Below are 27,607 nucleotides of genomic sequence, written 5' to 3' on the forward strand. Positions count from 1 at the left end.
CTGCGCCCCGCTTTTCTCGCTGTTGACGCCCCGTCGTTGTGCGCATGCTCAGCTTGGCCTCTTAGCAACTTCCGGTTTAGCTCCCGCCCGGTTCGCCATCTTGGATGGGCTGAGAGGAAAAAAAAAAAAAAGGAGGGGGAGGAGAGGAGCAGCGAGCTGTATAGAGAGGACGGGAGGAGGGGGCTGCAGGATGCTCCCCACAGACTGACACCGAGCTGGGGCTCCGGCACCGAGGACTCCTCAGTACACGGCGTATGGGGACATTGCGGCCATGTAGGCTGCACCTCCGGGGGGGAGAGCTGTGATCAGGCTCCGTATTGGGGGTATCTGCTCACATTGTGTCTCTGTATGGGGGAGACCACTATAGGGGCAGCTCTGTAGTCACAATAGACGTATGTCCTCGGAGATCGCCACGGTTACCGGGACCGGGGGGCTCGCTGCCCACGGAGCCAGCATGGGAGGCCACGGGCACCGGCTGAGCGCCCACTGAGAGCCGCCTGACCGGCCAGGACCCCGCCGCACTCTGACACTTTCCGGTAAGTGACGGGGACGCCTGTGTATACGGGGGTCTGGCAGGCCACCGGGGGGTCCAGCAGGTCACCGGGGGGGTCCGGCGGGTCACCGGGGGGGTCCGGCGGGTCACCGGGGGGGTCCGGCAGGTCACCGGGGGTCTGGCAGGTCACCGGGGGTCTGGCAGGTCACCGGGGGGTCCGGCAGGTCACCGGGGGGGTCCGGCGGGTCACCGGGGGGGTCTGGCAGGTCACCGGGGGTCTGGCAGGTCACCGGGGGGGTCCGGCAGGTCACCGGGGGGGTCCGGCAGGTCACCGGGGGTCTGGCAGGTCACCAGGTACTACAGCCGACACAGGCGGGCGAGCTCGGGCATCACGCTGACCAATGTGGAACCAAACCGCACCGTCCCTTTAATCCGTCCCCTCCCCTACAAGCCGCCGTTGCGGTGCCCACCCTGGGTCGCGATGGTGAGTTTTCCTGCAGCCATAATGGGACGAAGCTGTAACCAGACCGCTTGTGATACGGTAATGGCGGCATTGGAAGGGGGTTTAGGGGGTGGTCACATTATGGACAGAGGGGGGAGGGATGTAATGTGCCGGGCAAGGTGGGGGCGGCCATGTGCCCTTTGCTGGGGGAGGGGGGCACTGAATGTGGTAAAAATTAAAGGGGCTTCTGGGAGTTTTCACAATTGGCTAAAACCTCCAAGATAAAATAATGTAATGGCAGCTTTCTCCGCGATTTCCCCCACCCCCGGCTGCGGCAGGACCAGAAGTGACGACATCCTGTCTGTGAGTCACGTGACAGTTACATGTCTGGCAGGTGACCCCTAAGGCCAGTGATTGGCTGAGGAGATCATGTGATCACAGACAGGATGTCATCACTTCCTGTACCGACCACTCGCCATCAGAGCTGCCAGTAAGTCCCAGCCTGACATGGTCGATAACAGGGAACAGTCCCGGGCATCCAGCTGCAGTGGGGAGGGGGGTGAAGACTTTAGGCCTCAGCAGATCCCAGATTTAGTTCTGGCCCGATAAATAAAGTTTGCTGGATTTGAATTCTATAGGACATGTTTCATGGTCCCAGTGGAGGATTGGGTGGCGGGGCCATGGAGTGGGTCATGCACTTTCTGCTTGTGCGGGGGTTATGTTGGTGGTTTCCTTCCATGAAGGTTTTGTACTGCGCATTGGAACATGTTGGTGCAGCAGAAGTGGAGGCTCGGTAATGGCTGCAGCTGTCACCTGCCTCAGTGATCTTCCCTATAATCTGGGTGGCTCTGGAGGTTGCTCCCGCCCTGACATTCTGCTGGTTGACTTTGGAAACAGTCAGCAAGCTTATAAACTTGTTACCTGAGCTCCTGTAATACCGGCGGAGGATGAGAACCCTTCCCAGAATGCAGATCACCAGTGCAAGGAATGCTGGGAGATGTCAGCTCTGGATTCTGCAGAGTTGTGTGATCCTTCTCTTCTCAGGGCAACACGTCTCCACTTCTGGGATATGTAGTTCACCTGGGGGTTTGTGACTTATTCCTGTCGTTACTGCATCCTACCCCCGACCTTACTGGAGAAGGGGCTGTGACGTCGTGTGACCGGTGCTGCCAGGACCGGGCATCTCTAGGATGCAGAAAGGTCTACGTGCTGCATGGAATCGGGGAGCCCGTTACACAGCGCGGTGCTGGGGCTCCTATGCCTCCATATTGGCTGTGGGCTGTGGAGGTCGCTGCATGGACTCATCAGTGACAATAGTCTCATCATCTCCAGCTGCTGGGAGTCGTTATACTTATATGCAGTAAACGCACCGTCATGTCCCTTCCATCATCCCTGACCCCAGAGCTCACAATCTAATCTCCTATCACACAATGTATCACTACTCCCATCATCTCTGACCATCTTGTACAGCAGAAAATGATGCACAACATTGGACACTGACTGCATCATTAGTCAGTGGCACATATGCCCGAGTCCCATTTTATATACAGTACAGACCAAAAGTTTGGACACATCTTCTCATTTAAAGATTTTTTCTGTATTTTCATGACTATGAAAATTGTACATTCACACTGAAGGCATCAAAACTATGAATTAACACATGTGGAATTATATACTTAACAAAAAAAGTGTGAAACAACTGAAATTATGTTTTATATTCTAGGTTCTTCAAAGTAGCCACTTTTTGCTTTGATGACTGCTTTGTACACTCTTGGCATTCTCTTGATGAGCTTCAAGAGGTAGTCACCGGGAATGGTTTTCACTTCACAGGTGTGCCCTGTCAGGTGTAATAAGTGGGATTTCTTGCCTTATAAATGGGGTTGGGACCATCAGTTGTGTTGTGCAGAAGTCTGGTGGATACACAGCTGATAGTCCTACTGAATAGATTGTTAGAATTTGTATTATGGCAAGAAAAAAGCAGCTAAGTAAAGAAAAACAAGTGGCCATCGTGACTTTAAGAAATGAAGGTCGGTTAGTCCGAAAATTTGGGAAAACTTTGAAAGTGTCCCCAAGTGCAGTGGCAAAAACCATCAAGCGCTACAAAGAAACTGGCTCACATGAGGACCGCCCCAGGAAAGGAAGACCAAGAGTCACCTCTGCCTCTGAGGATAAGTTTATCCGAATCACCAGCCTCAGAAATCGCAGCTTAACAGCAGCTCAGATTAGAGACCAGGTCAATGGCACACAGAGATCTAGCAGCAGACACATCTCTACAACAACTGTTAAGAGGAGACTTTGTGCAGCAGGCCTTCATGGTAAAATAGCTGCTAGGAAACCACTGCTAAGGACAGGCAACAAGCAGAAGAGACTTGTTTGGGCTAAAGAACACAAGGAATGGACATTAGACCAGTGGAAATCTGTGCTTTGGTCTGATGAGTCCAAATTTGAGATCTTTGGTTCCAACCGCCGTGTCTTTGTGCGACGCAGAAAAGGTGAACGGATGGACTCTACATGCCTGGTTCCCACCGTGAAGCATGGAGGAGGAGGTGTGATGGTGTGGGGGTGCTGTGCTGGTGACACTGTTGGGGATTTATTCAAAATTTAAGGCATACTGAACCAGCATGGCTACCACAGCATCTGGCAGCGGCATGCTATTCCATCCGGTTTGCGTTTAGTTGGACCATCAATCATTTTTCAACAGGACAATGACCCCAAACATCTCCAGGCTGTGTCAGGGCTATTTGACCAAGAAGGAGAGTGATGGGTGCTACGCCAGATGACCTGGCCTCCACAGTCACCAGACCTGAACCCAATCGAGATGGTTTGGGGTGAGCTGGACCGCAGAGTGAAGGCAAAAGGGCCAACAAGTGCTAAGCATCTCTGGGAACTCCTTCAAGATTGTTGGAAGACCATTCCCGGTGACTACCTCTTGAAGCTCATCAAGAGAATGCCAAGAGTGTGCAAAGCAGTCATCAAAGCAAAAGGTGGCTACTTTGAAGAACCTAGAATATAAGACATAATTTCAGTTGTTTCACACTTTTTTGTTAAGTATATAATTCCACATGTGTTAATTCATAGTTTACTGATCCGGCTCGTCCATCTGCTTCGTCCAGATTCGTCTCCTCTCATCAGTCCATCAAGCCTGAAAGCTATATCAGATATTTTATGGCCCAGTCCTGATCCGTGCAGTGCAGTCTGTGTCCATTTTGGTGGATTCGGAGTTGGAGTCGGTATAAAATGGAGCGACTCCTATCATATATAACTTTTTGGGTGCAGGACGTGCTGTAAATTTTTTCGTAAGAACTTGGGAAAGTTCTGAAATGTCTGTTCTGTTCCTGATCGGATCGCGGCTTTTAGTTGAGATGCTGCACTTTATGTCCATACTCATTAGTGACCGGTGCTGCGGAGTCAGTGTATATAGTGATCGGGCCTATCACTAATGTAGGAGCCATCCCGCCCCTGTGTATTTACAGTATATAGGACAGTGCTGTGGAGTTGGAGTCGCAAGTCAGTGAAATTGAATAGTCGGAGTCGGTTGTTTGGCTTACTGATTCCACAGCCTTGCTCCTGATGATTCTCTTCCCGTGTCTTGCCCAGTGGTGGTCGGCCTCGGCCTCCTCACCTCGGCAGTGTCTCTGAGCACTGATCACCTTGTTTTTCTGTGTCTTGCCCAGTGGTGGTCGGGCTCGGCCTCCTCACCTCGGCCGTGTCTCTGAGCACTGATCACCTTGTACTTCTGTGTTTTGCCCAGTGGTGGTCGGGCTCGGCCTCCTCTTCTGAGACATCACACCTCTGCACTGAGCTGATGGGCGGCCCCGGTGGTTGTCACCTTTTTCATTAGAATCCTTATTGTTTCTCTTATACTTAGATTCCTCCGCTGCCGTCTTCCATCTTCTTCGACTGTTCGCTGTTGTCGCCTCTTCCTGTTCCATGTTATGACATTTTGGGGGTCGTCGGCCCCTCGATAAGTGATGACAGGGCTCAGGGGGGTTTCAGTATTTCACTATGCGTCCGATGAATACAGTGTGATCCCTTGGAGGCGACCATGGGGGGAGCACAGGACGCGGCAGCGCTGACACAGGAAGTTTACAGCCATTGTCACTTTATGGCTGTGATTGTAGCAAAGGTCGGTGCGTCACCTGGGACTTGTAGTGTTTGTTGTTGTGTCACAGTGTATAATAGTGCTGTAGCGTTATAAGAGGGGCTGATATCAGTCACAGATATAAGGCCTTGATAAGTCTTCATACCCAGTGAACTTTTTCACAATTATTCACGTTACCCCACACAAATAAAAGTATTTTATCTGGATTTTCTGTGACACCACATTAAAAGTATTTGTGACGTGTAAAGGAAATGATACGAGGTTTTGTTAGTATTTAGAAAATATAAATATCACCCTTGTTCTGTGCATTTGTCTTCAGCCCCCAGTAGTAGGACGCTCCTAAATAAAATCCCCAGTGACCAATCGCCTCCAGAAGTCATATAATTAGTATATTGCGTCCTCAAGGGGGTGATTTTTATTTATTTTTTCTCAGTATAACTACAGCTGTTCTGTGAAGGCCTAAGAGGTTTGTATGAGAATATTATGGATCAAGGAGCTCACCAAGACAGGTCAGGGACAAAGGTGTGCAGAAGAAGAAAGCAGGGTTAGGTTATTAAAAAAAAAAAAAAATAGATCTGAACATCTCGCGGAGCATCAATCCATCATCCAAAAATGGTAGAAGAATGGCCCAACTGCAAACCTCCCAAGACATGGCCACCTAACCTCACATCCCAAGCAAGGAGAGCACTAATTAGAGAAACAGCAGCACAGAGGCCCATGGTCACTGGAGGAGCCGCAGATCCACAGCTCGGGAGAATCTGTCCACAGGACGACTATTAGTCATATACGCCACAAATCTGACGTTGATGGACAGGCCTATGGAGTCGACTCCAACCACCGACTCGAACTCTGAGTCTTCAATTTCCCAGACTTCTGGCTCCAACTCCACAGCCCCGGTCACTACTGAGAATGGACATAAAGTGCACCACAGTTTCATCTCCACTGAAAGCCGAGATACTCAGATCAGGAACAGAGCAGACATTTACAGTGGGGCAAAAAAGTATTTAGTCAGTCAGCAATAGTGCAAGTTCCACCACTTAAAAAGATGAGAGGCGTCTGTAATTTACATCATAGGTAGACCTCAACTATGGGAGACAAACTGAGAAAAAAAAATCCAGAAAATCACATTGTCTGTTTTTTTATCATTTTATTTGCATATTATGGTGGAAAATAAGTATTTGGTCAGAAACAAACAATCAAGATTTCTGGCTCTCACAGACCTGTAACTTCTTCTTTAAGAGGCTCCTCTTTCCTCCCCTCATTACCTGTAGTAATGGCACCTGTTTAAACTTGTTATCAGTATAAAAAGACACCTGTGCACACCCTCAAACAGTCTGACTCCAAACTCCACTATGGTGAAGACCAAAGAGCTGTCAAAGGACACCAGAAACAAAATTGTAGCCCTGCACCAGGCTGGGAAGACTGAATCTGCAATAGCCAACCAGCTTGGAGTGAAGAAATCAACAGTGGGAGCAATAATTAGAAAATGGAAGACATACAAGACCACTGATAATCTCCCTCGATCTGGGGCTCCACGCAAAATCCCACCCCGTGGGGTCAGAATGATCACAAGAACGGTGAGCAAAACTCCCAGAACCACGCGGGGGGACCTAGTGAATGAACTGCAGAGAGCTGGGACCAATGTAACAAGGCCTACCATAAGTAACACACTACGCCACCATGCACTCAGATCCTGCAGTGCCAGACGTGTCCCACTGCTTAAGCCAGTACATGTCCGGGCCCGTCTGAAGTTTGCTAGAGAGCATTTGGATGATCCAGAGGAGTTTTGGGAGAATGTCCTATGGTCTGATGAAACCAAACTGGAACTGTTTGGTAGAAACACAACTTGTCGTGTTTGGAGGAAAAAGAATACTGAGTTGCATCCATCAAACACCATACCTACTGTAAAGCATGGTGGTGGAAACATCATGCTTTGGGGCTGTTTCTCTGCAAAGGGGCCAGGACGACTGATCCGGGTACATGAAAGAATGAATGGGGCCATGTATCGTGAGATTTTGAGTGCAAACCTCCTTCCATCAGCAAGGGCATTGAAGATGAAACGTGGCTGGGTCTTTCAACATGACAATGATCCAAAGCACACCGCCAGGGCAACGAAGGAGTGGCTTCGTAAGAAGCATTTCAAGGTCCTGGAGTGGCCTAGCCAGTCTCCAGATCTCAACCTTATAGAAAACCTTTGGAGGGAGTTGAAAGTCCGTGTTGCCAAGCGAAAAGCCAAAAACATCACTGCTCTAGAGGAGATCTGCATGGAGGAATGGGCCACATACCAACAACAGTGTGTGGCAACCTTGTGAAGACTTACAGAAAACGTTTGACCTCTGTCATTGCCAACAAAGGATATATTACAAAGTATTGAGATGAAATTTTGTTTCTGACCAAATACTTATTTTCCACCATAAAATGCAAATAAAATGATAAAAAAACAGACAATGTGATTTTCTGGATTTTTTTTCTCAGTTTGTCTCCCATAGTTGAGGTCTACCTATGATGTAAATTACAGACGCCTCTCATCTTTTTAAGTGGTGGAACTTGCACTATTGCTGACTGACTAAATACTTTTTTGCCCCACTGTATAGGACATTTCAGAACTTTCCCAAATTCTTATGAAAACATTTACAGCACATCCTGCATTGTGCTACTGCACCCAGTGTGTGATATTTGTTAGGAGTCGGTCCATTTTATACCAACTCCTGACTCCACAAAACGGCAAGAAGACCTTTTTGAAAGCCATAAGAAGTCCCATGTAAGGGACACAGTGAGCATGTGGAAGAAGGGGCTCTTGTCAGATGAGACCAAAGGAGAACTTTTTGTGCTAAAAATAAAACTGTGTGGTGGAAAATTAACACTGCACATTACCCTGAAAACACCATCCCCACCGTCACACATGGTGGCAGCATCCTGCTGTGGGGAGGCTTTTCTTCAGCAGGAGCAGGGAAGCTGGTCAGAGGTGATGAAAAGATGGATGGCGCTAAATTCAAGGCAATCCTTATGCAAAACCTGTTAGAAGCTGCAGGAGACTTGAGACTGGGGTGTAGGTTCACCTTCCAGCAGGGCAAAGACCCTCAACACTCTGCCAGAGCCGCAATGGAGGGTGTAGATCAGAGCATATTCCTGTGTGTGAACGGCGCAGTCACCGTCCAGACCCAAATCCCAGAGAATCTGTGACAAGACGTGAAAATCTACTGATCACAGACGTCTCCATCCAATGTCACTGAGCGAGGGAGCAAAGAAGGGGCAAAATGTCACCTCTAGATGAGCAAAGCTGGAGACACAGACCCCAAAAGACGGCAGAGAAAGGTGGTCCTACAAAGTCCTGACCCAGGGGCTGAATACAGATATGCGGCACAATTAGAAAGCCCAGTATCATTTCCTATACACATAACAAATACTTGAACTTACTGTTGGTGTCACAGAAAATCCCAATAAAATCCATATGTTTGTGGGTGTAAAATGTGTGAAAGTTCACGGCGTGTGAAGATTTTTTTTTTTCAAGGCATTGAAGGTTTGGCAAATGTGACCCTCCCCTTCAGCGGAGCCCATTATGTTATCCGAGCGATTATTTAATGGCCACGTTGTCGGCGCTGCTCCTCCATTGTAGGATGTCCCTGCTGTATACATGTTTCCCTGTTCTGTGACTGGGTCGGGGGTCTCACAGGTTACTCAGAGTATCTCGATTGTGGGGGCCGCACTGTTCACCCAATTGTAAGAAGTCTGGGATCTGGATGTTTCTGGCACAAGATCTCCTGTGCTCTGTTTGTCACCCAGTGATATTACATGGAGCGGGTGTGATACACATTATTGGTGTTACGGACATTAGAGAAGAGTTGTTTCTATAAGGATAATATGGCGGTCATCCTATTCTTAGAATTACTCCAGACATCGTTGCCCATCGCAAAATCATTTGACCAAGATATTGAGGGCGGCTGGTCAGTGACAGCCGGGAGGAGGGCGGCGGGTCAGTGACAGCCGGGAGGAGGGTGGCGGTCAGTGACAGCCGGGAGGAGGGTGAGGGCGGCGGGTCAGACAGCCAGGAGGAAGGTGAGGGTGGCGGGTCAGAGACAGCCGGGAGGGGAGGAGGGTGAGGGTGGCAGGTCAATGACAGCTGGGAGGAGGGTGAAGGCGGCATGATGGTGGCAGCTGGAGAAGGGTGAGGGTGGCAGGTAGGTGGCAGCCAGAAAGGGAGGTGTGGGTGACGTGACTGTGAAGCCGGAAGGAGGGCGAGGGCAGCGGGTTAGTTACAGCCGGGAGGAAGGTGAGGGTGGCGGGTCAAGGGCAGCAGGCCGGTGACAACCAGGAAGAGGAGTGAGGGCTACTTGACGGCAGCTGGAGAAGGATGAGGGCAGCAGGCAGATGACAGCCAGGATAACAGGGTGGCGGGCGGGAGAAGGGTGAGGGCGGTGGGCCGGTGGCAGGCGGGAGGAGGGTAAGGACGGCTGGTTAGTGGCAGCCGGGAGGAGAGTGAGGGCGGCGGGTCAGTGACAGCTGGATGGAGGGTGAGGGCGGTTGGTAAGTGACAGCCGCAAGGAAGGTGAGGGTTGTGGGTCGAGGGCAGCAGGCCAGTGACAGCCAGGAAGGGAGGTGAGGGCAGCGTGACGTCAGCTGGAGAAGGGTGAGCAGCAGGCAGGTGACAACCAGGAAAGGGGGGGCAGTGTGAAGTGATTGTGAAGCCTGGAGGAGGGCGGTGGGTTGGCTGGCAGCTAGGAGGTGGAGTGAGGGTGGTGGGCCTGGGGCAGGCAGGAGGGTGAGGGCAGTGGGCTGGTGGCAGCTGGGAAGAGAGGCAAGGACGGCGGGCTGGGAGGAGGGTGAGTGTGGAGGGCCGGTGGCAGCTGGGAGGAGGGTGAGGGCGGTGGGCTGGGAGGAGGGCGAGAGCGTCGGGCCGCTGGAAGCTTGGAGGGGGGTGTGAGGGCACTGAGCCGGTAGCAGCCGGGAGGAGGCTGAAGGCGGCGGGCCGGTGGCAGCCGGGAGGAGGGTGAGGGCGTAGTAGCGGCGTGTGGGAGGGCGGCAGGTCAGTGGTAGCTGGAGGAGGTTGGGGTGGCGGGTCAGCGGCAGTGGAAGGAGGCTGAGGGTAGTGGTAGGTGGAGGAGGCTGAGGGCGGAGTAGCGGAGCATGGGAGGGCATCGGGTCAGCGGCAGTGGAGGGAGGCTGAGGGCGGTGGGTCAATGGTAGGTGGAGGAGGCTGAGGGCGGCGCGTGGGACGGCGGCGGGTCAGCGGCAGTGGAAGGAGGCTGAGGGCGGTGGGCCAGTGGTAGGTGGAGGAGGCTGAGGGTGGAGCGTGGGATGGCGGGTCAGCGGCAGTGGAAGGAGGCTGAGGGCGGTGGGTCAGTGGTAGGTGGAGGAGGCTGAGGGTGGAGCGTGGGATGGCGGGTCAGCGGCAGTGGAAGGAGGCTGAGGGCGGTGGGTCAGTGGTAGGTGGAGGAGGCTGAGGGTGGAGCGTGGGATGGCGGGTCAGCGGCAGTGGAAGGAGGCTGAGGGCGGTGGGTCAGTGGTAGGTGGAGGAGGCTGAGGGTGGAGCGTGGGATGGCGGGTCAGCGGCAGTGGAAGGAGGCTGAGGGCGGTGGGTCAGTGGTAGGTGGAGGAGGCTGAGGGTGGAGCGTGGGATGGCGGGTCAGCGGCAGTGGAAGGAGGCTGAGGGCGGTGGGTCAGTGGTAGGTGGAGGAGGCTGAGGGTGGAGCGTGGGATGGCGGGTCAGCGGCAGTGGGAGGAGGCTGAGGGCGGTGGGTCAGTGGTAGGGGGAGGAGGCTGAGGACGGAGCGTGGCTGGCGGGTCAGCGGCCGGCACTGTGCAGAGCTAGTTGTGGTTCCCCGGGGACGGGTGAGGGCTGAGTCCTGCCCATTACCGGTGATGGTGGGTGCAGAGCCTTCTCGCCCGCCTGTTCCGTCCTGCCGGGGTCGCAGCCGTGCTGGGGGCGGCAGATGGAGGCACTGACTGACAGCTCTGCCTGACTCCCGCCCCTCTGGGTGACAACCAATAGTAAAGCTGTAACTATGGCTGTCAGCAGAGGAGGCGGGGCCTCTTCCTCTGTCATCTCCCCCACCATAGCTGGTTGCAGCCTTGCCGGCAGTGCGGGGGTTAATGCATCACCTGGCGAGACGGTGGTCAGTAGAGCGCTCGTAGCGATGGTGGTGTGCACGGCAGGGAAAGGGTTAACGGCGGCGTTCTGCAGGGTAGAAGGTATTTATAGTGCAGTGCTCTCGCGTGCCCCTGCTATCTCGTCAGACGCCCCCTGTTCTTCTTTGTGCCCCCCATAACATGGAATAACTGGAGATGTTTCTTCTGTTCCACAGCCTCCGTGGGTCCGACCTCCATTGGGAGTGGTGGCGGCGGCTTCCCGCGGGGGGTATCCCCTGGCGCTCGTCATGCCGTCCAACGCCCGGGCTGGCAGCCTGAAAGACCCCGAGGTGGCCGAGCTTTTCTTTAAAGATGACCCGGAAAAACTCTTTGCCGACCTGCGGGAGATCGGGCACGGCAGCTTCGGCGCCGTCTATTTTGTAAGTATCCTCCGTTACCAGGAGCGGCGAGGATTGTAACTGAGCGCCCTCCTAACCATGACTGTGCTCCCTCCACCATGACTGTGCTCCCTCCAGGCCCGAGACATCCGGAACAATGAGGTGGTTGCCATTAAGAAGATGTCTTATAGTGGCAAGCAGTCTAATGAGGTGGGTGCTGCCCGGCGGGGGGCGACATGTGAGGTGGGACGCACTACACTGATACTAAACCTCTCTTTATTGCTGTAGAAATGGCAGGACATCATCAAAGAAGTGAAATTCCTCCAAAAGCTGCGACATCCCAACACTATAGAATATAAAGGATGTTACCTGCGGGAGCACACGGCCTGGGTGAGTAATGCTGAGCCTGCGTTATATCCTACATTATACCCCCAGAGCTGCACTCACTATTCTGCTGGTGCAGTCACTGTGTACATACATTACTGATCCTGAGTTACATCCTGTATTATACCCCAGAGCTGCACTCACTATTCTGCTGGTGCAGTCACTGTGTACATACATTACATTACTGATCCTGAGTTACATCCTGTATTATACCCCAGAGCTGCACTCACTATTCTGCTGGTGCAGTCACTGTGTACATACATTACATTACTGATCCTGAGTTACATCCTGTATTATACTCCAGAGCTGCACTCACTATTCTGCTGGTGCAGTCACTGTGTACATACATTACATTACTGATCCTGAGTTACATCCTGTATTATACTCCAGAGCTGCACTCACTATTCTGCTGGTGCAGTCACTGTGTACATACATTACATTACTGATCCTGAGTTATATCCTGTATTATACCCCAGAGCTGCACTCACTATTCTGCTGGTGCAGTCACTGTGTACATACATTACATTACTGATCCTGAGTTACCTCCTGTATTATACTCCAGAGCTGCACTCACTATTCTGCTGGTGCAGTCACTATGTACATACATTACATTACTTATCCTGAGTTACCTCCTGTATTATACCCAAGAGCTGCACTCACTATTCTGCTGGTGCAGTCACTATGTACATACATTACATTACTGATCCTGAGTTACATCCTGTATTATGCCCCAGAGCTGCACTCACTATTCTGCTGGTTGTTGATGGAAGCATTCAGTAAGCTTGCGGTCGGTCTTCTGAGCTACACTTTTGTCTTGTATCTGATGATTGTACTCTGAGATGTCCAGAAAAGAGAATTAGATAATTTCCTGTAGTTCTTTGCAGACACCGAACACATCAGGAGTACTGGGAGATTTTTGCTCCTGGTTTTGCAGAATAGTGAGCGCAGCTCTGAAGTATGGTACTGGCTGTATCATACAACTGACTGTGCTCGGTGATTCCCGTTTCTGCAGATGGTTTTGGTGTTTGCCCGTCTGGTTCCCGGCTCCGTGCGACGTCCTTTCTTTTTCTTTGTAATTCTCATAATACACAACATTCCAGTAATCCGTCATCCACAGATTCTTCCCTTAATCCGGCGCCCTAGTCCTTTCTCTGTTGCCTGTGGCGCCCCCTGCTGTGTATGATTTGCTGGGGATGGCCTAGGTTGGTATCGCATGTATCCGAGCTCTATGTCCCCTGTATGATTGTACATATATGTGTCTGCAGAGCCTGAGTGCCGTGAGTGGGAGGCAGCACTGTGTACAGAAAAAGCCATCACAATAGCCCCCTGCCGGCCGCCGCCACGTCACTGCTGCACACCCCCGCCTGCCTCTTGTGCCCAGAGACCAGCCTGGCCGATTAGTTATCTCGTTCCTCTGTCCTGTGTTCTCCCGGACCCCCAACCACTCTCCCTTCTGCGTCTCTCCAGAGCCTCGGCTGCTCGCCCCTCTGCATGTCCCCGGCCCACGCCCCCTCACCCTTCTGCATTTCTGCAGACCCCCCCCCCCCCCCCCCCGGGCTGCTTCTGCCTGCTCAGTCTCCCCCTGGCGCCACTCCTGCCTGCTTTGTTTCCACCACCCCCCCCCCCCCCCCCGGCCGAACCGCCGGGCCGCTCCTGCCTGTTTCGTCTTTCTCCCTGGGCCGCTTTTCCCTGCCTGCTCTGTCTTTCCCCCCTGGCCGCCTTTCCCTGCCTGCTCCGTCTTTCCCCCCTGGCTACTTTCTGCTTTTTCCTGCCTGCTCCGTCTTTCCTTCCTGGCCGCTTTTCCCTACCTGCTCTTTCCCTGCCTGCTCTGTCTTTCCCCCCTGGCTGCTTTTCCCTGCCTGCTCCGTCTTTCCCCCCTGGCTACTTTCTGCTTTTTCCTGCCTGCTCCGTCTTTCACCCCTGGCTGCTTTCCGCTTTTCCCTGCCCGCTCAGTCTTTCCCCCTGGCCGCTTTCCGCTTTTCCCTGCCTGCTCCGTCTTTCTCCCCTGGCCGCTTTTTTCTGCCCGCTCCGTCTTTCCCCCCCGGCTACTTTTCCCCTGCCTGCTCTGTCTTTTCCCCCCTGGCTGCTTTTCCCTGCCTGCTCCATCTCCGAACCCCCCCCCCGGCTGCTTTTCTCTGCCTGCTCCGTCTTTCCTCCCTGGCTGCTTTTCCCTGCCTGCTCTGTCTTTCCCCCCCTGGCTGCTTTTCCCTGCCTGCTCTGTCTTTCCCCCTGGCCGCTTTTCCCTGCCTGCTTTTCCCTGTGTGCTTTTTCCCTGCCTGCTTTTCCCTGCCTGCTCCGTCCTTTTACCTGCCTGCTTTTCCCTGTCTGCTCCGTCTTTTTCCCTGCCTGCTTTTCCCTGCCTGCTCCGTCTTTTTCCCTGCCTGCTTTTCCCTGCCTGCTCCGTCCTTTTACCTGCCTGCTTTTCCCTGCCTGCTCCGTCTTTTTCCCTGCCTGCTCCGTCTTTTTCCCTGCCTGCTTTTCCCTGCCTGCTCCGTCTTTTTCCCTGCCTGCTTTTCCCTGCCTGCTCCGTCCTTTTACCTGCCTGCTTTTCCCTGTCTGCTCTGTCTTTTTCCCTGCCTGCTCTGTCTTTTTCCCTGGCTGCTTTTCCCTGCCTGTTCCGTCTTTCCCCCCTGGCTGCTTTTCCCTGCCTGCTCCGTCTTTTTCCTTGGCTGCTTTTCCCTGCCTGCTCCGTCTTTCCCCCTTGGCCGCTTTTCCCTGCCTGCTCCATCTTTCCCCCCTGCCTGCTTTTCCCTGCCTGCTTTTCCCTGCCTGCTTTTCCCTGCCTGCTTTTCCCTGCGTGCTTTTTCCCTGCCTGCTTTTCCCTGCCTGCTCCGTCTTTTTCCCTGCCTGCTTTTCCCTGCCTGCTCCGTCCTTTTACCTGCCTGCTTTTCCCTGCCTGCTCCGTCTTTTTCCCTGCCTGTTTTTCCCTGCCTGCTTTTCCCTGCCTGCTTTTCCCTGCCTGCTTTTCCCTGCCTGCTTTTCCCTGCCTGCTCCATCTCCCCCCCCCCCGGCTGCTTTTCCCTGCCTGCTCCGTCTTTCCCTGGACTTTTCCCTGCCTGCTCCGTCTTTCCCTCCCTGGCTGCTTTTCCCTGCCTGCTCCATCTTTCCCCCCCCCTGGCTGCTTTTCCCTGCCTGCTCCGTCTTTCCCCCCGGCTGCTTTTCCCTGCCTGCTCCGTCTTTCCCCCCCGGCTGCTTTTCCCTGCCTACTCCGCCTTTCCCCGGACCTACACAATTGCTCTTTTGCTGCAGTGTTTGTGTACCTTTCTTCCCCCCCGTATGATCGGTTGGACCCTGCAGACTCCTCATCTTGACACCGTGGATGTCAGTCCAGACTGAGCTCTCATTATTTTTTTTTTTCCTTCTCATGCTCCTGCGGCTGATGCTCAGCTGGTGATGGAGTACTGCTTGGGATCCGCTTCCGACCTCCTGGAGGGTGAGTTACCTGAGGTTATGAGGGTCGTCCTCCTGTCCGTCCTGTAGGCCGATCCTCCGCCGCTCACCCCGTGTCCTCATTACTCTGTACAGTGCACAAGAAGCCGCTCCAGGAGGTGGAGATCGCTGCTATCACCCACGGTGCCCTTCAGGGCCTGGCCTACCTGCATGCCCACAACATGATCCACAGGTGAGGGTCCTCCCCCATACTACCCCAGAGCTGCGCTCGCTGTTCTGCTTGCTGTTTGTGGAGCTGGCTTGTGGTCAGTACTTGCTGACTTTCTTGCTTTCTTCTTGTGCAGAGATGTAAAAGCCGGTAATATCCTTCTGACTGAGCCGGGGTTGGTGAAGTTGGGGGATTTCGGCTCGGCGTCCATTGTGGCTCCAGCTAATTCCTTTGTAGGAACCCCGTACTGGTGAGTGCAGCGCTCGCTGGACTGTGGGTGCTGGGAGCGATCTTCTTATGCAGTAGTTCTGTGTAATGCCCGTACTTGCTTTTCAGGATGGCTCCCGAGGTGATTCTGGCCATGGACGAGGGGCAGTATGACGGCAAGGTGGACGTGTGGTCCCTGGGGATCACCAGCATTGAGCTAGGTAAGTGCGTGAGCAGGGGGCGCCGGCATATTGGGACTTGGAAGAGCTTTTCCTACACCCTGCCGCCAGTGTGATGATATATAGGAGCCCGCTGGTGCTGCAGCCTATGTGGCGGCACAGTATGTCACCCATGTACAGCACGTTACCCTGCCGGAGAGGAAGGGGAGAGTCGGGATCCATCACCCGTATGATCAGTAATGATGACTGCTCCTTCTTCCCCGCAGCTGAGAGGAAACCCCCGCTGTTCAACATGAATGCTATGAGTGCCTTATATCACATCGCCCAGAATGAGTCTCCTGTCCTGCAGTCCAATCACTGGTGAGTGCCACACCCGCCGATGGTGCGTCCTCCGGACCCCAGCGTATCACCAGTATACGTGTCTGAGCCTCCGGACCCCGCGTATCACCGGTATGCGTGTCTGAGCCTCCGGACCCCGGCGTATCACTAGTATACATGTCTGAGCCTCCGGACCCCGGCGTATCACTAGTATATGTGTCTGAGCCCCCGGACCCCAGCGTATCCCCAGTATGCGTGTCTGAGCCTCCGGACCCCGCGTATCACCAGTATGCGTGTCTGAGCCTCCGGACCCCGGCGTATCACTAGTATACGTGTCTGAGCCTCCGGACCCCGGCGTATCACTAGTATATGTGTCTGAGCCTCCGGACCCCGGCGTATCACCAGTATACGTGTCTGAGCCTCCGGACCCCGCGTATCACCAGTATACGTGTCTGAGCCCCCGGACCCCGGCGTATCACCAGTATACGTGTCTGAGCCTCCGGACCCCGGCGTATCACTAGTATATGTGTCTGAGCCCCCGGACCCCGGCGTATCACTAGTATATGTGTCTGAGCCTCCGGACCCCGGCGTATCACCAGTATACGTGTCTGAGCCTCCGGACCCCGCGTATCACCAGTATACGTGTCTGAGCCCCCGGACCCCGGCATATCACCAGTATACGTGTCTGAGCCTCCGGACCCCGTCGTATCACTAGTATATGTGTCTGAGCCTCCGGACCCCGGCGTATCACTAGTATATGTGTCTGAGCCCCCGGACCCCGGCGTATCACTAGTATATGTGTCTGAGCCCCCGGACCCCGGCGTATCACTAGTATATGTGTCTGAGCCCCCGGACCCCGGCGTATCACTAGTATATGTGTCTGAGCCCCCGGACCCCGGCGTATCACTAGTATATGTGTCTGAGCCTCCGGACCCCGACGTATCACCAGTATACGTGTCTGAGCCTCCGGACCCCGACGTATCACCAGTATACGTGTCTGAGCCTCCGGACCCCGACGTATCACCAGTATACGTGTCTGAGCCTCCGGACCCCGACGTATCACCAGTATACGTGTCTGAGCCTCCGGACCCCGACGTATCACCAGTATACGTGTCTGAGCCTCCGGACCCCAGCGTATCACTAGTATTCGTGTCTGATTGTCGTGTTTTATTCTGTCTCGCAGGTCTGAATATTTCCGGAATTTTGTGGATTCCTGTCTACAGAAGATTCCCCAAGACCGGCCGAGCTCCGACATCCTGCTCAAGGTCGGTACAGTCCGCCGTTGTCGGCTGAGACTTTCTAAGTGGTGATTCTAACGCCTCCTGCGTCTCCTCCATCACAGCACCGCTTCCTGCAACGGGAGAGGCCACAGACCGTCATCATGGAGCTGATCCAGCGCACAAAAGACGCCGTCAGGGAGCTCGACAACCTGCAGTACCGCAAGATGAAGAAGATCCTCTTCCAGGACACCCAGAACGGGCCCAACACCGAGACCACCGAGGAGGAGGAGGTGAGAGGGCTGTCGGGGGTCGTGCAATAATGTGTGGCACCATACCATGGCTATACCAGCGTGTGTCCTGTCTGCGTGGCACCATGGCTATACCAGCGTGTGTCTGCGTGGCACCATGGCTATACCAGTCCACGTGGCAGGGGTCCGGCGGCCGGATACATCGTCCTTTCTCTCTTCTAGGAAGCGGAGCAGTTTCTCCACTGCACGGGCACAATAACCAGCATGGAGAGCAGCCAGTCTGTGCCCAGCATGTCCATCAGCGCCAGCAGTCAGAGCAGCTCGGTGAACAGCCTGGCAGACGCCTCTGACGACAGCGGAGAGATGGCCATGATGCAGGAGGGCGAGCACACGGTGACCTCCAACAGCTCTGTCATACACCGCCTGCCGGTACGTGCGTCGTACACCGCCTGCCGGTACGTGCGTCGTACACCGCCTGCCGGTACGGGCGTCGTACACCGCCTGCCGGTACGGGCGTCGTACACCGCCTGCCGGTACGGGCGTCATACACCGCCTGCTGGTACGGGCGTCATACACCGCCTGCCGGTACGGGCGTCATACACCGCCTGCCGGTACGGGCGTCATACACCGCCTGCCGGTACGGGCGTCATACACCGCCTGCCGGTACGGGCGTCATACACCGCCTGCCAGTATGAGACCACCCACCATGGTGCTGGTGTGCAGGATGATCCCGGCAGACATGAGCTGCAGGTTGTAGCTGTACGGAGTGGAGGGCCGGGCCCTCAGCCTCCATTGTGTGATGCTTCTGGAGGTGGACAGAAGCCTTTCCCCCCTCACTTGCCGTAGCCCCCCGCTCACTTGCCGCAGCCCCCCGCTCACACCCGGCTTGCTTGTTTTCATCATATTAACCTTTTTTTTCCAGACTCACGACAACATATACGATGATCCGTACCAGCCCGAGATGGAGGCTCAGCAGTCGACCTCGGCCGCTCGCAGACGGGCGTACTGCCGCAACAGGGACCACTTTGCCACGATCCGCACAGCCTCGCTGGTGAGGGTCCCGCAGTGACGGGGGTCCGGTTCTATGATGCCGCCATATCGTGTCCTTCACGTCTTTTCCATCTCTTGCAGGTGACGCGGCAGATCCAGGAGCATGAGCAGGACTCGGCCTTACGGGAGCAGATGTCCGGCTACAAGCGCATGCGCCGGCAGCACCAGAAGCAGCTGATGGCGCTGGAGAACAAGCTGAAGTCGGAGCTGGATGAGCACCAGCAGCGTCTGGACAAGGAGCTGGAGGCCCACCGGAGCAACTTCTCTGCCGAGACTGACAAGCTGACCAAGAAGCACCAGGCCATCTTCGAGAAGGAGGTAAAGGCTGTGACCGCCATCTGTGGGGACTGAGCAAGTGTTGGTTCTCTGCTGCCCCGTGCGTTGGGGATGTCCGGTTTGCGGGGGCCCCTGTGGGTGATGGGGCAGGTGGATGTAACACGGCCTGTACTTCCCAGGCGAAGTCTGCAATGACTGAAGAGAAGAAGTTTCAGCAGCATATCCTGGGCCAGCAGAAGAAGGAGCTGACCAACCTGCTGGAGAGTCAAAAGCGGCAGTACAAGATCCGCAAGGAGCAGCTGAAGGAGGTGAGGAGGCGACAGGGACGAGGCGAGGTTGGAGGTGATTTGAACGAGGCGAGATTGGAGGTGATGGGGGGGGGGGGGGGGACGAGGCGAGATTGGAGGCGACAAGGCGAGATTGGAGGCGATGGGGACGAGGCGAGATTGGAGGTGATGGGGGGGACGAGGCGAGATTGGAGGCGACGGGGGACGAAGTGAGATTGGAGGTGATGGGGGGACGAGGTGACATTGGAGGCGACGGGGGGACAAGATGAGTGGGGATGAGGCGAGATTGGAGATGATGGGGGGACGAGGCAACATTGGAGGCGACGGGGGGACAAGACAAGACCCTGACGCCGTCCCGTTGTGCTTGACATTTTGCCGCTGATCTCAGGGTGCTGCCGAGATGTAATGGTCATTTTGTTGGTGTCGCAGGAGCTGCAGGAAAACCAGAGCACCCCAAAGCGGGAGAAGCAGGAGTGGCTGCTGCGGCAGAAGGAGAGCATGCAGCACTACCAGGCCGAGGAGGAGGCCAATCTGTTACGCCGCCAGCGACAATACTTTGAGCTTCAGTGTCGGCAATACAAGCGCAAGATGCTCCTGGCGCGGCACAACCTGGACCAGGACCTTCTGAGGGAGGTGAGTGCTGCACCGTGCAGGGTCGGGTTGGCAGCTGGCAGTGCTGGACCGTGCGGGGTCGGTGGTGCTGGACCGTGCGGGGACGGCGGTGCTGGACCGTGCGGGGACGGCGGTGCTGGACCGTGCGGGGACGGCGGTGCTGGACCGTGCGGGGTCGGCGGTGCTGGACCGTGCGGGGTCGGCGGTGCTGGACCGTGCGGGGTCGGCGGTGCTGGACCGTGCGGGGTCGGCGGTGCTGGACCGTGCTGGACCGTGCGGGGTCGGCGGTGCTGGACCGTGCTGGACCGTGCGGGGTCGGCGGTGCTGGACCGTGCGGGGTCGGCGGTGCTGGACCGTGCGGGGTCGGCGGTGCTGGACCGTGCGGGGTCGGCGGTGCGGGGACGGCGGTGCTGGACCGTGCGGGGTCGGCGGTGCCGGACCGTGCGGGGTCGGCGGTGCTGGACCGTGCGGGGACGGCGGTGCCATACACATTAACCCCTTGTCCCTTCCCCCAGGAGCTGAACAAGAAGCAGACGCAGCGGGACCTGGAATGCGCCATGCTGTTGCGGCAGCACGAGTGCACCCAAGAGCTGGAGTTCCGGCACCTGCAGATGCTGCAGCACACCCGCAGCGAGCTGATCCGCCTGCAGCACCAGACCGAGCTGGGCAACCAGCTGGAGTACAACAAGCGCCGGGAGCAGGAACTACGGCAGAAACACGCCGCTGAGGTCCGGCAGCAGCCCAAGAGCCTGAAAGTAAGGCCTGGGGAGGAGGAGGAAGAGGAGGGGGTAGAGGGCGGCACGTTCAGCCTCTGCAGCTCTGAGGGTGAGGAGGACACAGCAGGTGTGGGGGGAGCTGTGGAGCGCAGCGAGGCCGATGGCTGCCCAGACCCGGACGGCCCATACTTTGAGCTGTCTTCTGCGTGGCTGCCTGAGCCGGAGGTCTCTGTGCGCCCGTCCCCTCCGCCGGTCTCCTCCTCGCTCCCCAGTCACGCCATCTGCGGGGCGCTGACTCTGCTGGCAGCCTCCCGACCTTCCTGTCCTTGGTCCCTGCTGCCTCTGCTGCTGGCGCTCCTCACCCTCTGGAGGTCGGGGCCGCTCCTAGACTCTGCGCTGGTGGCCCTGGAGACCCTGGGGGCCAGCCTGCTGTGCGGCTACATCCTGCTGTGCTGGGTCTTCCCTCTGGGCTCTGCCACCTTCGTGCTGCTGGCTCAGAGCTGGGGGGCATTGGCCGCGCTGGCAATGAGTTACAGACTCCGCTTGTATTACGTGCCGGTCCTGGCCATTGCCGTGGGGGTCTTCACATCCCCCGGGGTTTTCCTCTCCGTATTCCTGGCCGCTGGCTCCTTGGGCAGGCCGGCCGGTCAGTGGCTTAAAGGTTGGCCAAAAAGATGCCGCCGGCTGTGGCTCCGGGCGCTGCTGCGGCTGCCGAGGCCTCTGTTCAGGGTCCTGCAGCGCTGCGGGGCGGCCGGAGAGGGGGGGCTGTTCTACCTCTTCCCCAAAACCTATAAAGGCGGCTACCGGAGCCGGATCCCTGTGCTGGCCAGCCGCTCCTCCACCGGGACCAGCAAGCCGCCATGGTGGCAGCGGCTCACAGGGGCCCCCTCACACATAGCACGGACACTAAACGCTAGCCTCACACGGGCCGCCCGCCGCCTCTGCACCGTCCTGCCCCCGGCCGCCCTCCTCTACATGACCAAAATGAAGCTCATAAGGGAGGAAAAGGCCAGCCGGATCCCCCGCCTGATGAGCCGAGAGCGGAGGGAGGCAGCGAAGCGCAGGGAGCAGCGGGGGCCCCTGGTGGGAAGGGCGGTGGGAAGGGCCGGCGCCGCCAAGAGAACAAACCCTATACCGTGGCGCTGAGCCGGCGGCCACGTGTGCGGTGCCTTACTGCAGGGACATGGCGCCCGCTACGTCTTGCACTATTTTATTAGATCCTTTTGCACATCATTAACCCTCATGCATCCGGTAACGGGCGCCATTTCCATGTACAAAACTAGGACTACTAGTGGGTGGCATGAAGGGGGTTGTTTGTAGTTTTGTTTTGTTTTTTTTTTTCTTTACATTATATTTTTTTCAAGGGCTTATGCTGGTCTCTGTGGCAGGGAAGAGGTTAACAGTCCCTACGATCAGTACTGTAATGCATTTCTGTACCCGGGAAGGGGACTTCCTGTGCCTTATTATACCCACAGACCCAGTCTGTGAATCATCTGTATCTGATACAACCTACTGCTGTTGATTTTCCTTGAGATCCCAGCTTGTGCTGTCTGCTGGGACTTGTGGTTCCACATTAGCGTAGTTGGTGTAGTGGCGATGGACCGTCCGTGTGCCGCTGCTGACATCCGGTGGCTGTTGTGTGCATTGCACACCGTTGCTTTGTGCAGTTGACGCTTTTGGTGACACCTTGTGGCTCTTGTGGGCATTGCATCTCGAGGTTTTGTCGCTCAGTTTTCCGTGGGTTCATGTATTTTTGGTAGCCTATTAGCCCTTTCTGTGCCTGAGACCAGCCTTCCCCAAACTCAGGATAAGAAAAAACAAAACAAAACCCCTTTTTGCTCTCGTCACCCTTTTTTAATTTGATCATGATTTCTGTTGTTTTTTTTTTTATTATTATTTATTTCCTACCCTTCCGCATTGTAAAAAAAACAATTGCTGACTGTTATGTTTTAACAGCACAAAATATATATATATTTAACATTCAACCCGTGTTGCTGTGAGAGGAGGCGGTGCAGGCAGCATGGGGTTAAACCTATTTATTCCACTATATATATATATATATATATATATATTTTTTTATTTTTCCTCCATATTTTTTGTTCCCGTCCCATCCAGTGTAAATCCGTTATTTCTGTTCCTTTTTTTGTTTTTTATTTTTCGTTGTTTTGTTTGTAATAAACCGGAAGTGAAAATCATCCAGTTTGTGTCATTTCTTTCATCATAAACCATCTGTCATGGTGTCCGGGGCGAGGAGCTCGTGTACCTGCGGGGGGAAAGGCTGTGTCTGACAGGCAAGGAAGGGGCTAATGGTGTAATATGGGCGCCTGGGGAGGGGCTGGTGATGACAGCGGCCAGCAGAGACATCTGCAGAGAGCAGCAGCGGCTCAGTCCTATTATTCTCCATTCACATCCAGAGCGGCGCTCATAGTTGTTACTCTTAAGAGACAATCAGGGCTGCAGTTCCCTCTAGAGCTGCGCTCGGGGTCCTTGTGCTCCTCTCACATCCAGAGCTGCGCTCGGGGTCTTTGTGCTCCTCTCACATCCAGAGCTGCGCTCGGGGACCTTGTACTCCCCTCACATCCAGTGCTGCGCTCGGGGACCTTGTACTCCCCTCACATCCAGTGCTGCGCGCAGGGTCCTTGTGCTCCTCTCACATCCAGAGCTGCGCTTGGGGTCCTTTTACTCCCCTCACATCCAGAGCTGCGCTCGGGGTCCTTGTACTCCCCTCACATCCAGAGCTGCACTCGGGGTCCTTGTACTCCCCTCACATTCAGAGCTGCGCTTGGGGTCCTTGTACTCCTCTCACATCCAGACCTGCGCTCGGGGTCCTTGTATTCCCCTCACATCCAGAGCTGCGCTCGGGGTCCTTGTATTCCCCTCACATCCAGAGCTGCGCTCAGGGTCCTTGTGCTCCTCTCACATCCAGAGCTGCGCTCAGGGTCCTTGTACTCCCCTCACATCCAGTGCTGCGCTCAGGGTCCTTGTACTCCCCTCACATCCAGTGCTGCGCTCAGGGTCCTTGTGCTCCTCTCACATCCAGAGCTGCGCGCAGGGTCCTGGTGCGAGGTGTCCAGTATTAACCCTCCATCTCCTACTGTGGACGGTGGGATGGCAGCTCTGGATGTGTGTGGAGTATAAGGCGGTGAGGTGTCGTCCTCGTGCTCTGCTGCCCCCTGCTGGCTCTCTGTAGGGCACAGCCTGCAGCGCTGCATTGTAGATGTAGTCTGTGGCCCCCCGGCTCTGTACGTATTTACGTGCTCGAGGGTCGTACAGGACGGGGGGCACGAATCTGCAGTGTGCGGACCCCTGGGAAGGATTGACGATGTCTTCTCTTCACCCCTGTTCTCTCCTTTCCTCCCTCCCATCATGCACTGGGCCTGTCCCCCCACATCTGCTCCCCCATACATTTCTCTAGTCCAAGGAGCTGCAGGTGAAGCGTCAGTTCCAGGACACGTGTAAGATCCAGACGCGGCAGTTCAAGGCGCTGCGCAACCACCTGCTGGAGAGCACCCCGAAGAGCGAGCACAAGAGCATCCTGAAGAGGCTGAAGGAGGAGCAGACCCGCAAGCTGGCCATCCTGGCGGAGCAGTACGACCACAGCATCAACGACATGCTCTCCAGACAGGCCGTACGTAGCGGGGCAGGCGGCACTACAGCTCCCAGCATGTCTGCAGTGACGGGGAGCTCTGGCCGCTGCCCCTTCCTTCATGTTGTCCCCCCCTCTTGTACCTGCAGCTGCGGCTGGATGAGACCCAGGAGTCGGAGTATCAGGAGCTGCGGATCCAACTGCAGAAGGAGCTGGAGCTGCTCAACGCCTACCAGAGCAAGATCAAGATCCACACCGAGGCGCAGCACGAGCGCGAGATCAAGGAGCTGGAGCAGCGCGTGTCCATCCGCCGGGCCCTGCTGGAGCAGAGGGTGAGGAGGCCGAGGAGGGGGGCACTGCTGGAGCAGAGGGTGAGGAGGCCGAGGTGGGGGGCACTGCTGGAGCAGAGGGTGAGGAGGCCGAGGAGGGGGGCACTGCTGGAGCAGAGGGTGAGGAGGCCGAGGAGGGGGGCACTGCTGGAGCAGAGGGTGAGGAGGCCGAGGTGGGGGGCACTGCTGGAGCAGAGGGTGAGGAGGCCTAGGTGGGGAGCACTGCTGGAGCAGAGGGTGAGGAGGCCGAGGAGGGGGGCACTGCTGGAGCAGAGGGTGAGGAGGCCGAGGAGGGGGGCACTGCTGGAGCAGAGGGTGAGGAGGCCGAGGTGGGGGGCACTGCTGGAGCAGAGGGTGAGGAGGCCGAGGAGGGGGGCACTGCTGGAGCAGAGGGTGAGGAGGCCGAGGAGGGGGGCACTGCTGGAGCAGAGGGTGAGGAGGCCGAGGAGGGGGGCACTGCTGGAGCAGAGGGTGAGGAGGCCGAGGTGGGGGGCACTGCTGGAGCAGAGGCCGAGGAGGGGGGCACTGCTGGAGCAGAGGGTGAGGAGGCCGAGGTGGGGGGCACTGCTGGAGCAGAGGGTGAGGAGGCCGAGGTGGGGAGCACTGCTGGAGCAGAGGGTGAGGAGGCCGAGGAGGGGGGCACTGCTGGAGCAGAGGGTGAGGAGGCCGAGGAGGGGGGCACTGCTGGAGCAGAGGGTGAGGAGGCCGAGGAGGGGGGCACTGCTGGAGCAGAGGCCGAGGAGGGGGGCACTGCTGGAGCAGAGGCCGAGGGGGTGCCCCGGATACAGGGGGGGGGGAGGGGGCAGCCTGAGATATGAGGGGGGAGGCAAGGGCACCTAGGTATTAATCGCTCCCCCTCCCATGATAGAAATCCATGATAAAAGGGCTCTGCGGCTTGGCGGATTTGGGGGCTGGACGGCTCTGTGGTGGGCCAGGTGGCTTTGCGGCGTAGCAAGTTTAGGGCCTGGGCAGGTCGGGAGCCGGGCGACTCTGTGGTGGGCCAGGTGGGGGGCCGGGCAGCTCTGTGGTGGGGAGGATTAGGGGCCTGGGCAGCTCTGTGGCGGAGCGGACTAATTAGGGCTTGGGTGGCTCTGCGGCGGGGTGGATTAAGGGACTGGGTGGATTTAGGGGCCTGGGCGGCTCTGTGGCGGGGTGGATTAAGGGACTGGGTGGATTTAGGGGCCTGGGCAGCTCAGTGGCGGGGTGGATTAAGGGACTGGGTGGATTAGGGGCCTGGGCAGCTCTGTGGCGGAGCGGACTAATTAGGGGCTTGGGTGGATTAAGGGACTGGGTGGATTAGGGGCCTGGGGGGGCTCTGTGGCAGGGTGGATTAAGGGACTGGGTGGATTAGGGGCCTGGGCAGCTCTGTGGCGGGGTGGATTAAGGGACTGGGTGGATTTAGGGGCCTGGGCGGCTCTGTGCTTTGTCGGGGGATGGTCTCTGACGTGCTCTCTGTTCCCGCAGATAGAGGAGGAGATGCTGGCTCTGCAGAGTGAACGCTCGGAGCGGATCCGCAGCCTCCTGGAACGTCAGGCCCGTGAGATCGAAGCCTTCGACTCTGAGAGCATGCGCCTAGGATTCAGCAACATGGCGCTGACTGGGATCCCTGCGGAGGCGTTTAATCAGGGCTACCCGGCGCCCCCTCCTGGCTGGCCCTCCCGCCCGGTTCCTCGCAGCGGCTCGCACTGGAGTCACGGTGTGCAGAATACTGGAGCTCCGCAGCTGTGGCGCCAACCGACACTACTCGCCCCTCCCTCTTCATCATGGGGTCTGCACCCTCCAGGCTCCTCATCGTCCGTCATGCCTTCTTCCTCCTCCTCCTCTTCTTCCTCTGCCTCACCGTCCTCCTCCAGCGGCCGGGCCGGCCTCCTCCTCCTGCGTAACAGCCCCCAACCCCTGCGGAGAGGGGCCCCGGGAGGACCGTCCGAGGCCGGGCTGAGCCGAAGCACTAGTGTCACTTCTCAGCTCTCCAATGGCTCCCACCTGTCGTACTCCTGAGCCCAGCGCCCACCGTAGCCCCTCGCTGGCGGCAGGAGCCCCCTCCCCCCTTACCTGTGATGATGACAATATGGCGGCGGCGGCTCTCGCCCTCTTTCTTTGATTCTAGGCTTTGGTTCCGTTCCTGCGCTATCAGACGGCCCCTCCCTCTGTACATAGCCCCCCGCCCCACCTGCCCTAATTATTGGTTCCTCTTCTGTCGGTCCGCTGCCCCCGTATTTCCCCCCGTCTGTGGTAGAAGATCAATCACTGCTTGTTTTTCTAGCACTTTACTGGGTAAATGCCTCTGATTTATGATTTTTTAGTCCCTTTTATTATCTGTTCGGTCGCTGTATCATTTTACTGATGTTGTCACTGGGTGTCCGGACGGGCGGTTGTGCGTCTGTGTGTACCGTGAGCGTGCGAGAGATCGGATGCCTGCAAATTATTATTATTTTTTTTTTTAATAGAAAAAAAGATATTAAAAAAACCTAAAAAAAAAGACAAGCTATTAAGGAATGTATTAAATAAAAAAAAAAAAAAAACTCAATATCCCTCCGGGGCGTCTAGGCCCTCGAGGCCTCAGTTTCTGTACTTTTTTTTTTTTTCCATTTATTTTATTTTGGAGGTGAAAATGAAGCAGGATCAGCCTGCGGAGCGCGGGCATTTCAGGAAGCTGCAGAGACTTTACATGAAATATGTTGGATATTAAAGTATTAAACTGGAATGGAAACTGGTGTCCGTGTCGTGTGGAGGGGGGAGCCAAAAACGTAACATCCTGTCCTGTCTGCAGTCACCACTAGGGGGAGCTCCCTGTATACAGAGATACATGATAACATCCTGTCTGCAGCCACCACTAGGGGGAGCTCCCTGTATACAGAGATACATGATAAGATCCTGTCTGCAGCCACCACTAGGGGGAGCTCCCTGTATACAGATACATGATAAGATCCTGTCTGCAGCCACCACTAGGGGGAGCCCCCTGTATACAGAGATACATGATAAGATTCTATCTGCAGCCACCACTAGGGGGAGCACCCTGTATACAGAGATACATGATAAGATTCTGTCTGCAGCCACCACTAGGGGGAGCTCCCTGTATAGAGAGATACATGATAA

General features: G+C 56.0%; 1 protein-coding gene across 5 annotated transcripts; it reads left to right on the top strand.

Annotated features, from left to right (window-relative positions):
* Nucleotides 1-396: 396 nt before the first annotated feature.
* On the top strand, nucleotides 397-27,221 carry TAOK2 (TAO kinase 2). 5 transcript variants are annotated; one of them, XM_077273949.1, is made up of 20 exons: nucleotides 397-536; nucleotides 11,340-11,543; nucleotides 11,640-11,711; nucleotides 11,790-11,891; nucleotides 15,273-15,318; nucleotides 15,411-15,507; nucleotides 15,620-15,733; nucleotides 15,820-15,911; nucleotides 16,136-16,229; nucleotides 17,371-17,452; nucleotides 17,530-17,697; nucleotides 17,878-18,084; nucleotides 18,578-18,706; nucleotides 18,787-19,023; nucleotides 19,161-19,289; nucleotides 19,698-19,901; nucleotides 20,396-20,635; nucleotides 24,012-24,224; nucleotides 24,332-24,514; nucleotides 25,976-27,221. In XM_077273949.1, the coding sequence occupies exons 2-20, from the start codon at nucleotides 11,412-11,414 to the stop codon at nucleotides 26,507-26,509; spliced, it is 3,075 nt and encodes a 1,024-aa protein (XP_077130064.1). In that variant the 5' UTR covers nucleotides 397-536; nucleotides 11,340-11,411; the 3' UTR covers nucleotides 26,510-27,221. The 5 variants fall into 5 exon arrangements, with proteins under 5 accessions (XP_077130064.1, XP_077130062.1, XP_077130065.1 ...); XM_077273950.1 differs by lacking the exon at nucleotides 397-536 and adding an exon at nucleotides 11,095-11,226; XM_077273947.1 differs by lacking the exons at nucleotides 24,012-24,224; nucleotides 24,332-24,514; nucleotides 25,976-27,221 and having other exon boundaries at nucleotides 20,396-21,889.
* Nucleotides 27,222-27,607: the final 386 nt, after the last annotated feature.

This window comes from Ranitomeya variabilis, chromosome 7 (assembly GCF_051348905.1).
Source record: "Ranitomeya variabilis isolate aRanVar5 chromosome 7, aRanVar5.hap1, whole genome shotgun sequence".
Classification (NCBI taxonomy): Eukaryota; Metazoa; Chordata; class Amphibia; order Anura; family Dendrobatidae; genus Ranitomeya; species Ranitomeya variabilis.

Bases quoted from the DNA above. Each gene is read 5' to 3' on its own strand.
- TAOK2 (XM_077273947.1), top strand. From the start codon at position 11,412: ATGCCGTCCAACGCCCGGGCTGGCAGCCTGAAAGACCCCGAGGTGGCC. The intron at 15,912-16,135 runs GTAAGTGCGTGA...TCTTCCCCGCAG, and splicing joins GATCACCAGCATTGAGCTAG to CTGAGAGGAAACCCCCGCTG. The intron at 19,024-19,160 runs GTAAAGGCTGTG...TGTACTTCCCAG, and splicing joins AGGCCATCTTCGAGAAGGAG to GCGAAGTCTGCAATGACTGA.